The sequence below is a fragment of the Patiria miniata genome, unplaced genomic scaffold (assembly GCF_015706575.1).
Source record: "Patiria miniata isolate m_02_andy unplaced genomic scaffold, ASM1570657v1 HiC_scaffold_14, whole genome shotgun sequence".
NCBI classification, from domain to species: Eukaryota; Metazoa; Echinodermata; class Asteroidea; order Valvatida; family Asterinidae; genus Patiria; species Patiria miniata.
The window spans coordinates 11,277,860-11,294,467 of record NW_024037052.1 but is presented as its reverse complement, the minus strand read 5'-3'; the positions used below and the strand labels follow the sequence as shown (position 1 = coordinate 11,294,467).

General features: G+C 37.8%; 1 protein-coding gene across 1 annotated transcript in view; it reads right to left on the bottom strand.

Moving 5' to 3' along the window:
- Positions 1-1,529: 1,529 nt before the first annotated feature.
- Positions 1,530-16,608, bottom strand: part of LOC119722046 (cytoplasmic dynein 2 intermediate chain 1-like) — a 42,083-nt gene continuing 27,004 nt past the window's right edge. Inside the window, exon 6 of the mRNA XM_038192034.1 lies at positions 1,530-2,481. Coding sequence (XP_038047962.1) covers positions 2,416-2,481 — 66 coding nt within the window. The 3' untranslated portion in view covers positions 1,530-2,415. The remainder of the gene's footprint in view (positions 2,482-16,608) is intronic.

Here is a 16,608-nt window from a genome sequence, read left to right as displayed (position 1 = left end):
CTTGTGTAAGTCGGGCATTCAAAAAAAAAATCACGCATAGGCATCGACTTCCTGTACTGCAGTTGGCAAGAAGTGTCGAGTGAAAAGTGGTTTGGCACGCACGTGATTGCTGCATGCACCGGTGTCTCAAAAAGAGTGTCATACTGCATACATTGCATATGCATCGTGAGCATATCAATACCAGTACCCCCTCTCGTCTGTTCGCATGTGCTCTGTCCATTTTTGGGGGTCGTCTTATTGAATGACTAGCACTAGCGCTGCAGTCAATGCGTGCGCGCAGACCACGCACGCATTTAATTCCCTACTGTGCATGTACATCTGTATTACTTTTTTTACACGTGGTCTCCACTATCAAACGTCATGATACAATTCGAGGATTAATTTGCTGGATTCAACTCAAGCATTAATGAGATAAACCAGGGTAAATCAAAGCCAATTAGTGCAATGAATCATGTGTCCAAAAAGCCATTCATAAGTCGGCAAAATGACGACTTACAGCAGATGTCGGCATTGGCGTAAGTCGTCACAAATTCTGGGGTCCCGAGAGTGCCCACTTAGCCAGACTTTACTGTATTTAAACAAACTTATTCAAGGAACGAAGATTTATCACTGGGGGAGCTCTCCCAACTTTTTTGGGACCGAAAACAAAGATGAAATAAATTGTCCAATCACCGGTTCTTCCACGGTGACTGCCCCTTTAATAACTAGCTTTTGAACTTCCTTCTGAACAATCTCCACTTGAGATTAAGAATTCATTTCTGTTAGAGGTATTCTGTGCTATAATTGAAATGGAACTTCTACAAATTTTATTTTATGAACAACTGACTGAAGTATCCACCTGTCTCTTGTAAGGGGTTTCCAGTTGCAAACAAAATATTCAGGACAACTTGTCTTGAAACTGAAAGGAATACATGTAGTATCCACTTTTTTGTTTTCTGATCAAACAAACCTTGCTCCAATCTGAATTTACCATGACTTGAGGATGCAGATTTATAGGCTGCATACTTTTGCTCGGTAGCATAGCCAGATGATCACCCTTGAAAAGATTTGTTGCCCCAAAATCTTCTGTTTAGAGCAGAATAATGAGAAAACTTATTCCCCTTGTATGGCCCTGCAGTAGATGTTGCAGTCTTGGTCACTTTGTTTGCCAGTTTATTTCCTTTCTCTGCATCCTCTATGTCCTTGACTAAATTTCCACAAAAAAAGATGACCTCATCAATGGTGAACTTCATTTGAAGCTTTCAATATCTTTTGTCAAGCAGCTCATCAAAGGCATGTTGTCTTGACAGAGCCAGACTCTGGCTTATCAATGCCGAGGTGACATGATCTTTAACTATACTGAGTGTCGACTGTCTCTCGGCAGGAAGAATCCGCCAAAGCATCAAAAAGATGGGTCAGAGGCAAAAACTGCTTTGAGCAGGCGATTATGAGAGTCTTAAGAGTCGTTTCGTGTAAATACTTCATATAAGTGTCCACGCTCAAAAATCGAATTTGTTCATACTTTGTGGGATGAAAGGACTTGGGGAGCAAGTAACCAAAATCGACTTTTGGTCAGATGCAAAACTGCTTTGAGCAGGCGATTATGAGAGTCTTTTAAAAGACTTAAGATCCGTCACTGGAAAAACTGATCCCTTGCCATGGAGTTACAAAATCCACTCGGATTGAGGAAATCCAATTCAGTTTCTGCATTGCTGCCAATCTCCGATAGTGCAAATTCGTGCTCTCACCAGGGCCAGAATTTACTGCCCCAAATGATCGGACTCGCTGGCAGAGGAAGTGAGAGTTGTCTTGGGGTTGATTTCCCCAATGTTGATGATACATCTGCTGGGTAGCGTTAGAAGGCCCCTGCAGTGCAGATTGAAACCACGGAAATGACCCATACGGTGGAGCCATGGGCGCCTTCATATTGAATGACTGCTGCCTGCTTGCATCGCTTGCTGTAGAGGGGAAATTCCATTGTTGACCAGGGAAGAAAGACGGCCCTTGCTGACTGCTGACCTTGGTGAGGTCTGTCAGGGCTCATTTTCTACCACATGTACAGCCTGTGGTGCTCTGGATACTTGCGGTATTTTCTTCGAAATGTGGTGAGAAGACACTCCCTTGTTGGTGACGGAAATTGAGCAAGGCAGCCCACTTTCAATTTTTTCTGCACATGGCACATCAGCTCAAGGCGAGGCTGGGGCCTGTGACTTATTTGCACTTGTTCAACCCTAGGCGAAGTGTACCAGGCAGACAATCCCGAGGCTGTGGACGAAGCTCTCAGGTGAGCAGGCATGTCTTTAGCCTGCTTATCGTTGACTTTCCCTTTCTTGGTCGACATATCGAAGCAATTAATGTAGAAAATCAAACTGGTTGTAGCTAAGTATGGACGAAGTACGTGAAATTTATGTCACCAGATATATACACTTACAAGGTTTAGTGAAATGGACCCTTACCTTGAGTCAGGCCGTACAAGCATATGGAACCATCACTGCTTCCTGCCTCTAAACACACACAAATGGAAAAAAAACAACCAATTCAACAGTTAAGAGAAGAAAACACAATGCCAACTTGTTTCATTTCAAAATTACTGTAAAGTGATTGTGGTTTGGATTTGGAACAGATCTGATTGTTGCATCATTTAAGAACACTTTCAGCATTGTTAAGGTCTTGATAATTGAAGGTTTTAATCTCATCTTTTAATCTGTTGTCTGAGTGTTAGTTGTTTAAACTGCCACCCACCAATCCCTTCACTTCTTGGTACATTTCTTAATAGCAAATGTCATCCAGTTCAATAGATTTTCAAATCATCAATTTAATTGTACTTGTTTGCAGATAAATTTTTTTTAACTTGATACAAATTTTGAGCTATAAAGGTGCCAAAACCACTTCAAATGATAATGTTTCCATCCCATGAGCATTCCATGTGTGACCTGCTTGGTGTCTTTATAACAATAAGTGTCCAATATTGGGGGAAATCCCCCTACATTAAGATAGTTGCCGCCACCGCAGATCCAGATCTTTTAATTCTGCTGAGCAACTCTCGTTTAATATGATGCCCGAGTAATCCAATCCTCACGGGAGAAAAATACAGTAGACCATTAGTCACTAGTGCGTTTATATCGTTTGAAGCGTCGAGAGTGCTCAAAATCTAAAGACGGGGTGTTTAACAACTAACCTAATGACACATTAGCTCTATGAAGGCTGTATATTTCGAGAAAACACAATATTTTGGTTCTTGATCTCAATTCAACAGTAGATGAGTCATGACACAATCCCAAAATCAGCATTTGAGACATGATTCTCAATCAGCCCATTGTAGCTATGTGATGTCACATACTGAACCAACAATTCTCGCTAATAATTGCAATCCACCCATTCACGGAATTGCCCATTTACAAACTGTAACTGTCAATCGAAATTTCAAAAAGTTCTTCACTTGACAAAACTTTGGAATGGCCTTTTATTATTATTATTTTTTTTTTAAATGACAGCATGCCAGAAGGACAATTTCACAGGGAGTTTTAGTGCCATTAACATCTCTAAACCAAGTTAGTTTTTTTTTACAATAACTTGGTTGGTTACTTTCTGGATGATTTAAATGGTCATCCTACCTGAGTAAAATGGGACTGGCTGTATTATAATAATAATATCGGAGTCTTATATAGCGCACGTATCTACCAACTATTAGGTACTCAAGGCACTGGAGATATGTCTATTATTAAGGAAAGGTAAATAAAGTTCATGAGAAATATGAGACCCATTATGTAGCACCTTATAAGGGTTTACAAGGTGCTGCGGCGCACATTGCAGCCACTGCCAGGAACACCCATTCTCAAATTTGTATCCTTGTGGAGACATTCCTTTGTTCTCGTGTAGTAAAGTGTTCAATTTTGAAAGTGAAGTTTCAAAATGCTCTTATTTTAACCAGAATTAGTTTCCTTGGCTGAAATTTGGACTTAATATCCCTTTTCTAAAACTCTTCCATTTGCGACAGATCAACCCACCTTGGAAATTCCTAGTTTTTGAGTAAAACCCATATATCTATTTCGTGAAAACCTTGTGGAGACCTATTCATCTATAGAAATTGCCCTGTGGAGACCTTTACAATGTTTTGTTCCCTATTGTGTGTGTCTCCACAAGGATACGAATTTGTAGTCACCGGGGCAAACCCCTTCTCTTAGCGATGAGTGTTACTGGGTTCTTTAACGTGCATTACACAACACACGGGACCTACGGCTTTACGTCCCATCCAAAGGACGAAGCAATAATGGTAAGGTGCCTTGCTCAAGAGCACAAGCACCATGTTCCCACGGTCAGGATTCGAACCCATGTACCACGGCACACGATTCGAACACCGTAACCATTGGACCACAGCACTGAATAACTCTCGTCCTGAACCAGTCCCCTGTGCTGCCGTTGAAGTATACTGCACTGGTGGCCTTGTCATATAGTGCTCTATTACCCTGATCAAGTTGGCACTGAATACACGCACTTGATAACTCAATGCCACCTAATTCTGTATTTCACTGGAAGTCTCCAGTTGCCTATATGATGCTTATTTATAATAAGGTCAACCAATTTGTCCCTGTTCATGGTGTATTAATAATAATTTGTGTAACAATTCCTCTGTATTCATTCTGCCCAGCCAAAAATGACTTTCTTAAGCAAGAAAAATATTCTTGAGTAAACAAAATAATTCTTGTTCTGAGAAACATGTCAAGTTTTGTTTTGGAAAGGTACATGTGCCTAAAATTTTAGATATAAGAAAATTGTTCTTGCGTGAGTTCTATTTTTTTTAGTCAAATTCCAATTGCAAGAATATTTTTCTTATTTTAAGAATATTTTTCTATAGTGAGAACACAATTTCAAGCAATGCCAAAAATGATTTTCTTGTGTAAGGTTTTTCTTAGCACAAGAAAACTTTTCCTGTTTCAAAAGCACAATTTCTAATTTTTAAAAGATGCCTAATATAATTGTTTTTAAAAGAAATTAATCAAGAAAATTTGATTATGGCCAGAAATATTGTTCTTTAAATATTTAAAAATTGTTCTTGCCAAATGTTCATCGTTGATGCATTGTCCAATACAAAAAAAATATTCTCATTTTCAGGATTTTTTTTCTTGAATGAAGTTAAAATGTTATGAATGTTGCCAGGATAACAGAGCTAGAGGGCGCTGTTGGCAGTGCACTCAATTAAAGGTGCGTTCAAGTAGCTCACCCGGATCAACTTGGGTAAAGGCAGAAGGGTTAGCCAAGACAGCCGTGTTATTCTGTCAGAGGTATGTTCAAAGGTTGATATTTTTATTGTCATGTTTTCACTTAATTATCATAGATTAAGGATGGTTATTAGTTTGATCTTAATTGTTGAAAATGTTTAAGGATTAAAATTTGTGTAAGTTTCAGATCTGTTGTTTCAAAATTATGCGTACATTGTGTACATGTAAATGTCGCAGAAGCTCTAGGCATAGCACAATACTTTTGCTGTTTCAGTGGGATTTTGGGGAAAAAACATGAAAAAAATTTAAGATTTTAAATTTTATACACATGCATACACAAATTTAAATTGTTTAGGCCAAAAAAAAAAAAGTCTCCGGTTTCTGGTATGCGCGCACCGGCAAAATGAAAAAGTTTTTTTTTCAATGAAAGATGATGTCTCAAAACCGCCAAACTCACTGGTTTGACTGGAATCCTGCTGCTGCACAATTTTAACGTGTTTTTAGATTGGGTTATGGTCGAGAATAAGCTTTATGTGGCCTCTGGACTCCCATATATTTGCACTAAGTTTAGTCGGGCACCATTTGCAGTCATCACCCGACATTTGAAGCAAAAAAAATCAGGTACAAAAAAAAACACACACACTTTTGGGCAAGCTCCATACCAGAAACCGGAGCCTTTTTTGGGGGGGCCTTATTACCCTATGAAAGAATTCCAATAATGTAGTAAAAACTCATAATTGGACCTCCAACCCTTCCGTTACTTTCAAAGATGAGGCTGTCATACCATGTGATGAATATTTTTAAGCTGTTGTAATTCATTTCATCTGTTGTTAATAATCCATGGTGTACATATACGATTTTTTGTGGTCTTTTTATTTTTCAACTTCAACAGCAGTTTTCTAGACATGCATCTTAATGTGATAAAGTAAAACACTATAGCTATACATTTCTCAAGTCACAAAAAAATAATTGCATCCCTGTCACAACTGAAATGTTGGTGTCCATGTTTTATGAACAACAGTTCATCTGCTCAATATAATAACACCAACAATGATGTTTTTCACACCTGGATTTTATGAATGATTTACTGTTATGATATGAATGATTTAATACTCATCAGCATTCTGCTTCAGAGAGTATGTAGATCGATTAAACATGCATAAATGCGCCTGCAGCAACAATGCAGGATGATCAAGAATGAAACTATATACAGTATTTCACTGGATATTCTTTCCCATGAACTTGCCAATAGTTAAGTAATAACAATGTATCCGTTTTATGTTCCAAACTTCCATTATAGGCACATCATTTCCTGTTACGTCAAATGATGCTGCACTTTACCGGGTCACACAGACTTCCAATTATAAACAAAATACAACAAGATAAAAGTCTACGGATTGATTACACCATCACTTCGTGTTAGATAATTACCGTACCCAGACAAAAGCATCGACAACTGTGACTGATATTATTGCAGCAGAGATCATATCACCACGAGTTCAAAAAGTACATTTGGGTTTTTCACTAAAAAAATAAGGCATTTCAGAATTCTCCTGAAACAAAGACAACTTATTGTCTGAAGAATATTAATGGGCACTTTGCTAAAAACAAAAGACCTCTGATTTCAAAATAATAATAAAAAAAAAACACATTCTTTTGCATGCCGCTTAGAGGGCGCCCTTTATTTTTCAAGTTGGGCATTCCTCAATTAACACTTCCATAATGATTTGGCTGCAGTGAAATGCTTCCGTTTTAAAATTAAATTCAATTTCTACTGCACTTCCGGTAACACCGGAAGTAAAGGTCAGTTTTGTGCCCAGGAATAAGAAATGTTGCTCAAGGCATCTGCTACAACCTCACAAAAAAAGTGAACATAATACTTTATTTGGTTCAAAAGATATAGCTGAAACTATTTTGTCAAATTTCGCCTTTAAATACCTGGTGACGTCATGATGACATCACAAAATTGTTAACATTTTCGTACCGGGTTCCAAGTTCATACTAGGTTTTATCATAATCCTGTAAAATTGTTTGGAAGAAATTTGGTTTGTTATTTTTTAGGATTCTATCTGTATTTTATATTCACCAATCTTTGGCCTTATAGTAGACCTGGAATTAAAGGTCAAGCGAGTTCACGTACATGACAAAAAATGTTTATCTATTAAAGCTATAGTCCATCATTTGCAGCTAAAAGTAACTGGAGTAATTATTGTTGAAAAATATACTTGGTTGAAAGATAGTAAGGGGACCAAACTCCCTGTGAAATTATTCTTTTTGGCAAGCTATCACTTAGAAGTAATCAACGAAAGAAGGTCTTTTTCTAACGGTGCTTCTTAAGACGCACCGTAGGAAATTTAAATTAGTAGTTTGTTTTGATATTCGGCGAAACGCACGCAAGCATTGGCATGACGCACACGCACGCTCGGTTGCTGTAATTCGTCGGATCAGTGCATGACATTGCGCAGCTGCAATTGGCTAAGTGAGAACGTGTCTCAGACGCTGAATTCAGGCCCAATTCAAAACACGATTCAGCAACTTTTGATTTGAAATTGAGATCCTAGAATGCTGTTTTTCTCTGATTATACAGCTGAAGCTGAGCTGAAACTTCATCAAGTTAGTTATTCAGTACCTGTCTTTAGATTTTGAGCACTTTTGTTGCTTCAAACTAACAAAATGCACAAATTACAAATGATGGACTATATCTTTAATATCTAATTACACAGTTTGAAAACAATTGATCATTTTTGTTCAAGAGATATAAGTGAAAGAAGTTGGTCATTTTATTAAGCAAAAATCGCTTGTAATTTGACACCCGATTATGTCATCATGTCAATATGCACCACTTGGGATGAGGATCGTTATACGTTGAAAGCTACAAGTTCATACCATAAACTATTGAGGAGAAAACCCACAGAGAAATATTGTCGATAACAAAAGAAAGAAACAAACAAACAAAGATTAATTACAACTAGAGGTTCTCGTTTGTTGTTACAAACACGTTGAGTTATGAATATGTTCATGTAAGAACAAAGGATCGCGAAGTAAATCCTTTCCAGTACAATCAATTATTTTGTTTCAAAAAATGCATCTTTAACAGTGTGATACATTTTAGTAAACATTCTCTGTACTCATACAAGTTATTTCTGGCTTGATGGCGTCATTATTCAAAAAATGGGAAGTGGATATCGATTTAGTTCGGAGTGGATAAATGTTCGCTGAGAAGTTAAATAACGTATGAAAATATGGAAAATATAACTGTATGTATTCATAACACCTAACTTCCGGTTTGATGACGTCACAGTATTTGGAAGCAAAACGTGAACATTGTAAGGGATATCGTTATATGGGCTACAAGATATACGACATGAATCAAATGATAGAATTAAATCTAAAATATTATATTAATATTTTCAAATTGTCATAGAAGTAACTTCCGGTCCGATGACGTCATGAATTTGGAACCTTGCCAAATTATCTGTGGCTAATCAAAGAATATCAAGGGGCGATTTGCAAAATTTTGAACCAATCGTTTTCAAATTAAAAAAGAAAACACTATTTTATGTGCCGCTAGAGGGCGCCCTTTCGAATGATGACGTCATCACACTGTTTTTTTTGTGTGTCTGATATTCCTCACTTAACACTTTCATAATTTATATGTGTGTAGTAAGATGCTCCCGCTTTTCAGTTATATGCCGTTTTTATTGCACTTCCGGTAACACCGCAAGTGAAGGTCAAGCAGTTTTGTGTCCGGGAACAAGAAATGTTTCTCACGGCATAGTCTACAGCATCAAAAAAAATGAACACGATACTCTATTTGGTTCAAAAGATATAGCACAAACTATTTTGTCAAAATTTGCCCTTAAATTGCTTGTAATTTGATACTTGATGACGTCATGATGACGTAACAAAATTTATGACATTTTTGTACCATGGTATATGTTCACACTAGGTTTTATGATCATACCGTTTGGAAGAAATTTTGCTTTGTTTTGATTTTAGGCTAAAGTCTTCATTTTGAATTCACCTGATTTGACCTTCCGGTAGACCCGGAAGTAAAGGCCAAGCGAGTTCACGTACACGACAAAAAATGTTTATCAATTAATGGTCTATCTGATTACAGAATACAAACATCAATGACTATTTTGTTCTATAGTTATAGGTGAAAGTATTTGGTCACTTTTTTCAGCTAAAATCGAGTGTAATTGACACCCGATGACGTCATCATGACGTCAGAGTAATATGCACCACTATGGATGAGGGTTGATATATGCTGAAACTTACAAGTTCATACCATATACCGTTTAGGAGAAAACCCGCGGAGAAGTATTGTCCGGAAAAAAAAGGAAAGAAAGAAGATTTATGAGAACAATTCCAGACAGTGGTCGGGTTGTGCCATAGTTGTTTTTTTTTTTTGTCTTGGGATCAAGACCTGATCATCCTTTCTACTTATGCCAACTTCAGCATCACATAAATGATTTTGTGTCTTCTTATGAACATCTTCCAAAAATTAAAGGATGGACACAATCCTGACTAAGTATTCACTGTGCACTTATTGACACGACTACTCCCTCAACTGCAGGAACATGCCTTGTTATGTTTCCAACCTCCTCAACTAAAGAGAGTCTATCCTGAGATTTCAGGGAAAAATAACTTTTGCATGTCATCAACTGTTTATGACAGATGATGCAGAACTTAGTCCGTGGGACATCTGGTTCGCCAAATTTTATAAAACTTCACAAACATGTAGATTATGGTGTACCATATCGAAAAAACTTTGTTCCCCGATCCACAGTTTGTTTGAGAATGAGAAAATCAGGGATTAAATTGCCGAAAATTCTACATGAGAAACAAACATAAGAAACAGCGCCCTCTATTGACATAGTCAGAAACCTTTTCTCACGTTTGTCTGAGTCCGGGCGGTCTGTTCTTGACACGAGTATTTTCATTGTTCTCGCGCTCGAACGGCGGGAACACGACTCACGAACACTGCACTCGGAACAGGATCTCACACCACCTTCCCGTTGGGGTTTGTGCAAAAATGATATACCCGTGTCAAGAACAAGACCAGCCGAACTCGGCCAATGAGTGCTTGCTAGTTGCTAGATGATACTTCTTTCATATTATATTCTAGATTTTTTTGTTATTTCTCATCGGAATGCCAAAATATCTTTGTTATAATTTTGTTGAACATGAAATGATTAAGTTTTCAATTTAAGATTAGCTACATATTCATCGATTGGTATATTAAAGGGAAAATACAACATTTGCAAACATCAAAAAATAAAACTACCAAAGCATTTTGAAATACCTTGCTGGACTGTTAGTGAATGACAGTGTAAAGCATCCTGTAAAATCATGGCACCTGGTATACTGTCATTTTCAAGAAAAGTGGTATTTTTGTATCAATTTCCAATGCTGATCGGCCGATCAGCGTTGGAAACAACTGGCTTTTTTTTCAAATACTGGCCCCAATTGACCATCGCACTTGTTTGCAATCGATTACAAACTTATGAACGGGTACGAGCCAGCTAGACTGGTTCCCTGACCTTACAATTCCCCAATGTATGTAAACTGCTCTGATTCTTCCATTGATCTCCATATATGTGTATATGGAGATCAATGGATTCTTCTTATATGGAGTCAGGGAACCAGACTACAGGAAAATGATCGTTTTTCTTGGTTTTTCTTGGTTTTTATAGCATTTTCGAACCCAAAACCTCAAAAAAGTCAGTGTAACTATATTTGCTATATATTTCCAACCCCCCAATTCCATCCATTTCTGAAAATTACAGCAAAGGCAAACGATGTACATTCCCTTAATCCCCAGATCAGTATAATTTTGTGAACTAATTTTGTAAATAATTTTGAATCTCAGAGTAACATATTTTCAATAATAATAGAAGTGCACGCATAGCATCTGGTAAAGCATCTAAACTTCTGAAACATCTTTTAAAAAATGTTTTGCCTGAATTAAAAAAAAAGAAAGTAATACAAATTTGATGCAGCCTCAAAAAAGGAAGCGGGTGGGCCGTTGCGGTTTATTGGTGGTTTTCACGGAATGGATGGACAAAACATGAATCAGTTCTTAAAACAATATTCAAAATAATAAAAACGGTAAGACGGTTTCGGCTGAAACAAATTGCAGTTGTAATGTTGCCACTCATAGCTTCCAAATAGGGGAATATAAATTATTTTTCTCTTCTTGAAAAAGTTAGCAAACAGAAAGTGGGTCCTTCAATTTGATGAGACTTTCAATGCATGTTACAACAATTATGCAAACAGGCGCTTAGCTCGTTTTGTCAGTTGAAAATAAACGAGTAACTTCGTTCAGTACAGATTGAACAAACTTATGTCATCTAAATACCATTCTTCTTGTGTGGACAAAAACTGTGAAGGTTAAACTTGCCGGGCCCCCACAAAAATAAATTAATAAATAAATGAAACAAAAATATTATATTAAATAAATTTGAAATTTTTTGGTGATTACTTAAACCACATTGCACCTGGAATATAAAAAAAAATCACCAAAACAGTTTTTGCAGTTATTGCCGTCTTTATTTTTTGAGTCATTTTTTTTTAATAGGAAAGTGTAATAAAAAATATAACCAACCTGACCTGTATGAGAACTTGAGTATCATTTTTGAGTGGTTTTGTAATAAGAGGCTTCAACTTATCTGATACATGTACATAATCCCTTATTAAAATTCTGCGTCGCTGCTACTTAAGGGGGGAGAGGGAGTCTGTTTAAAAAAAACTTCACTTATGACAATTTTTCTTTAAGACAAACTGAAAGATGTGATGAACCATGAGATTCTCATCTGGAGTACGGTTTAACTATGTTTTAATTTAGTTAATAACATTCGATCTTAAAACTTGATCATTTCAATTCGGACAAACTGTAATGAAAGGTTTTGACACCCGGATGAGAAATAATGACAAAAATATAATACATGCATGTAATATGAAGCTTGAAAGAAGTATCATCTGGCAAGCACTCCTTGTGTTTCAACCTGTTTGCAGGGTGGGGGTACGAGCGAATCATTGAGTACGAAAAGGTTGCTGACTGTGTCAATAGAGGGGGCTGTTTCTTATGTTTTTTTTCTCATGCAGAATTTTTGGAGTTTTTATCCCAGATTTTCTCATTCCCACACAAACTGTAGATTTGTTTTGCGACCTGAGCTGTTCTGACTTTTTTTAGCCTTGAGTCTTGCGCATCTTTTAATACCCAAAACATAACATTCGGACCACGGGTTGCCACGCAGCAAAAAAACAAACAAACAAAACTAGAAATGTGTTTGTGGACAAACACAAGCTGTTTCGGATATTTGAAATATTCCGTGCACATGATGAACAATTAGTGACGTCACTACAAATGTCATCTATAACAGCACATTATACGTACATATCAAGTTACAACCAAATCAAGCATTATAGTTCTGTAGATATACTGGTAGGCCTTTAATAGAAAAGTGCCCATTTAATGGACGTCACATGACATTTGATGATGCCATCACTTGAATTTTCATCTGTCACACATCCAGGTATGGGTAACAATCCAATCAGACCTATGGTTCTGTAGATATAGGCCTTAGAAAATGCTCTTTCAATGTGATGTCAAATGAAATGTGATGACGTCATGATGACGTTACTTCAATTTCCATCTGTAACACATCATCAAGGACCATCTTCGGCTGCTGGTCTTAGTGTGTCCCAAGTCTGAAGTTATATATCTGAAGTTTCAGGCATATGAAAGTGCCAAAGTGTATGGTTTGAAGAAAAACGTGTACAAAACCTATTGGAAACAAGTCAGGTGTGTTTACAAACACAAATGCCCTGCAACCGTGACTGTTCCCATGACATAACACCACTCTTTTAACATCAACTTACATGTATACCTTGGTCACATGGAACGTTCATTGACAGCATTAGTGTCTTCTGTAGGGTTTATATGAATTAATCCCTGTGATCTTAGAAAAAATACAAGATTTCTATTGTTTTAGCCACTGTGACCTTGACCCTTGACCTTTCGACCCCCAATGCAATAGGCCTATTTGGATTACCAAGAACGATCCACAAACCAAATTTGAAGTTCACATGTAAAGTATTTCTCAAGTTATCACGCTGACAAAATTTCTTTTGTTTTAGCCACTGTCACCTTGACTCTTGACCTTTTGGCCCCAAGTGAAATAGGCTTCTTAGGATTGCCAAGAACAATCCACAAACCAAATTTGAAGTTCATATGTAAAGTATTTCTCAAGTTATCGCGCTGACAAAATTATCGTTTCAGCCACTGTGACGTTGACCCTTGACGTTTTGGCCCCAAATGCAATAGGCTTCTTAGGATTACCAAGAACAATACACAAACCAAATTTGAAGTTCATATGTTAAGTATTTCTCAAGTTATCGCGCTGACAAGATTTGTCCGGACACACACACACACACACACCCAGTCGTTTTTTGCTATGCTTCCGAGGATTGGCTTTGTGTTTTCCTTTGTCCCTGTAATATAACACTCTCCCATAGACTAAGCACACAAACCTGCGTTCGAGGACAATAGGCACCTTCCTTCAAGGATCAATGGCCCCTTTGTGCTCCTTTTGTTGTCTGTCCTCAGGCGTAATGCCATGCAGGAACACACACCCACCCCCAGTCTTTTTTTTACTATACGCCTGAGGTCAACTATTGTGTTTTCCTTTGTCCCTCTAATATAACACATTCCCATAGACTAAGCACATAACCGTACGATCGAGGACCGGTTTTAACAATAGGCACCGTCGTCCGAGGGTCAAAGGCTCCTTTGTGCTCCTTTTGTTGTCTGTCCTTTTGTTGTCTGTAATACAATACAAGAGCCCCCACACACACTTGTTTTACATACGCTATGTGGACATTCCTTTGTTTTCGTGTAGTTAAGAAAACTCGGTACAAAAAATAACTTTACTTAAACTGTGAAAACTCTTTTAACCCAATTTTTTTTCTATGATTCCCTATAGTGTTTCTCTTCATTCTGCTACCGATAAACTTAACCCAAAAATGCCTCTAAACTTGTTTTCCAGAAAGGGCAAAACGTTATGTGGACACGGCATAGTCCACATAACGTTAACACAACCTGCATTATGTGGACATCTTTTGTTCACAAGTCCACATAGGGAATGTAAGACAAACTCACACAAACTCACCCATACTTGTTTCACATGACTAGTGTGGACTTTCCATTGCTTTCGTGTAGTTAAGAAAAACCAGTGAAAAAACTCATTTTTCTCAAACTGTGAAAACTCTTTCAACCCAATTTTTTTCTATGATTCCCTTTAGTGTTTCTCTTCATTCTGCTACAGATAAACCTAACCCAAAAATGCCTCTAAACCTGTTTTCCAGAAATGGGGAAACACTGTGTGGACGTGGGGCAAGTCCACACAACGTCGGTGCTACCTACATTATGTGGACGTCTTTTGTTCGGAAGTCCACACTGCGTATGTAAGACAAACTCACCCACCCAAACTTACTCTTGAAAACTATTCTCCTGAGGACAATGCTTTGTGTTTCCCTTTGTCCCTTTAATATAACCCTGTAACATAGACTAAGCACACGAACCTACAACAGAGGACCGTTTAAAACCAAAGACCTAACACCCGAAGACTGAAAGGATCCTTTCTTCTCCCTTTGTGTGTCTGTCCTCGGAGGTTATGTAGAACATGTATACACACAAATGTGTATTCACCATTGATCGTGGACGTCCTATTGTCCCTCTTTTGTTTGTACAAGACCCTAATCGTGGACGTATGCTGGGAATCGTGAACGATATTGTTCTCTTTTGTTCTCTGGTATTTGTCGTCCGCGGTTTGAAAAGATGAACACATACATGCATACAGACACCCATACACAGTAACATATTGTTAATGTACCCTAACTTGGCACGGCCCCTAACGTGGCGCACTTTGATTTTTCCCCTGTAGCGCCTACCTACAGCAAAAGTTTGAACTAAAATTTCACAGAAAGTGACATTTCAATTTCTAAACACTCCCGTTCACAAATCACGAGTTTATCTATCCGTTTCATATATATATCATATATATCATATCCGTTTCAAAAATATATTTCGGCGTGATTTTCCAATTTTATTTCGAAGTGCACAGTGAACCCTTTAAAAACGTCCCCCAAAAATAAGCAAATAATTTTCTGACAAACTTCTAGTTGGTCATGTAAGAAGAGGTATTGGTTCATCAGAATTTATCAACTTTACAGAAATTCTCAAATGTTAATTTGGAATTTTCCGAGATTTATTCAAGTGCGCCACGTTGGGGAACACTCAGCCGACAGAGACTAAATAACAAGCATTAATAAGGTAAAAGTACCAGTATTTCACTGCATGAATTTTAAGTTTGTCAATGAAGTTTTGCAGCAGTACATGAGAAATGTCAGTGTAAATGTCGAAGTGCGCCATGTTAGGGAACACCAGGCACGGTTCTAGAACCAATATTTTGGGGGGGCTAGCAGGGTGGATCCAGAATTTTTTTCAGGGAGGCGTGCTGAAATGTAGACCGGTTATTTTTTCCAGACACTTGGGGGGGGGGGGGGGGAGAGGCCTCATGCCATTTTCAATGGGGAGCGCCCATAAAATCCTAAAATCATTGACACTATATTAACTAATGCACCCTTGTCACGACTATTTTTTTTAGGGAGACCGTTCGCATGTACATCACAATCCTTCTTTTTGCTAATGCAATTTTTTTTTTTTACGGAATTTATTTTGGGGGGGCTAAAGCCCCCCCGTAGAACCGCGCCTGGGGAACACCACTATACATACACACAGAAGAAATCTGCTATCGCAATATCCCCCTCTGGCTTACAGCCAGAGGGATAAGAATTGTTTTTACATTAAGGCAAAGACATGACTGTGTTTTATGTCCCAAGTCCTGATCAGAAAAAAGTGTATACATTCTATGGGATTTGGAATGAACAAAAGAAGAAGTAAAAGAAAATCTTAACAAAAGCAAAGGCTTTTTCTCAACTATGTGAAAAAGCCAAAAATAAAAATCAGAAAATAACAGCATTGCTGTTGAAACCCCTCAACCAGAGTGTCAAGTTATCATCCGGAAACCATTAACCTTTAACTCAACATGGTGACCTTGACCTTTGACCCCAGAACCAATCCCAACATGCCTGTAGCAATGGGCAACCCCCTACCAAAGTTAAACACCAAAATCTCAATTCTAACTCAAGTTATCATCCGGAAACCATTTACCTTTAACTCACCACGGTGACCTTGACCTTTGACCCTTTGACCCCAAACCAATCCCAACTTGCCTACTCCCAAGGGCAACCCCTACCAATGTTAGACACCAAAATCTCATTTCTAACTCAAGTTATCATCCGGAAACCATTTACCTTTAACTCACCACGGTGACCTTGAACT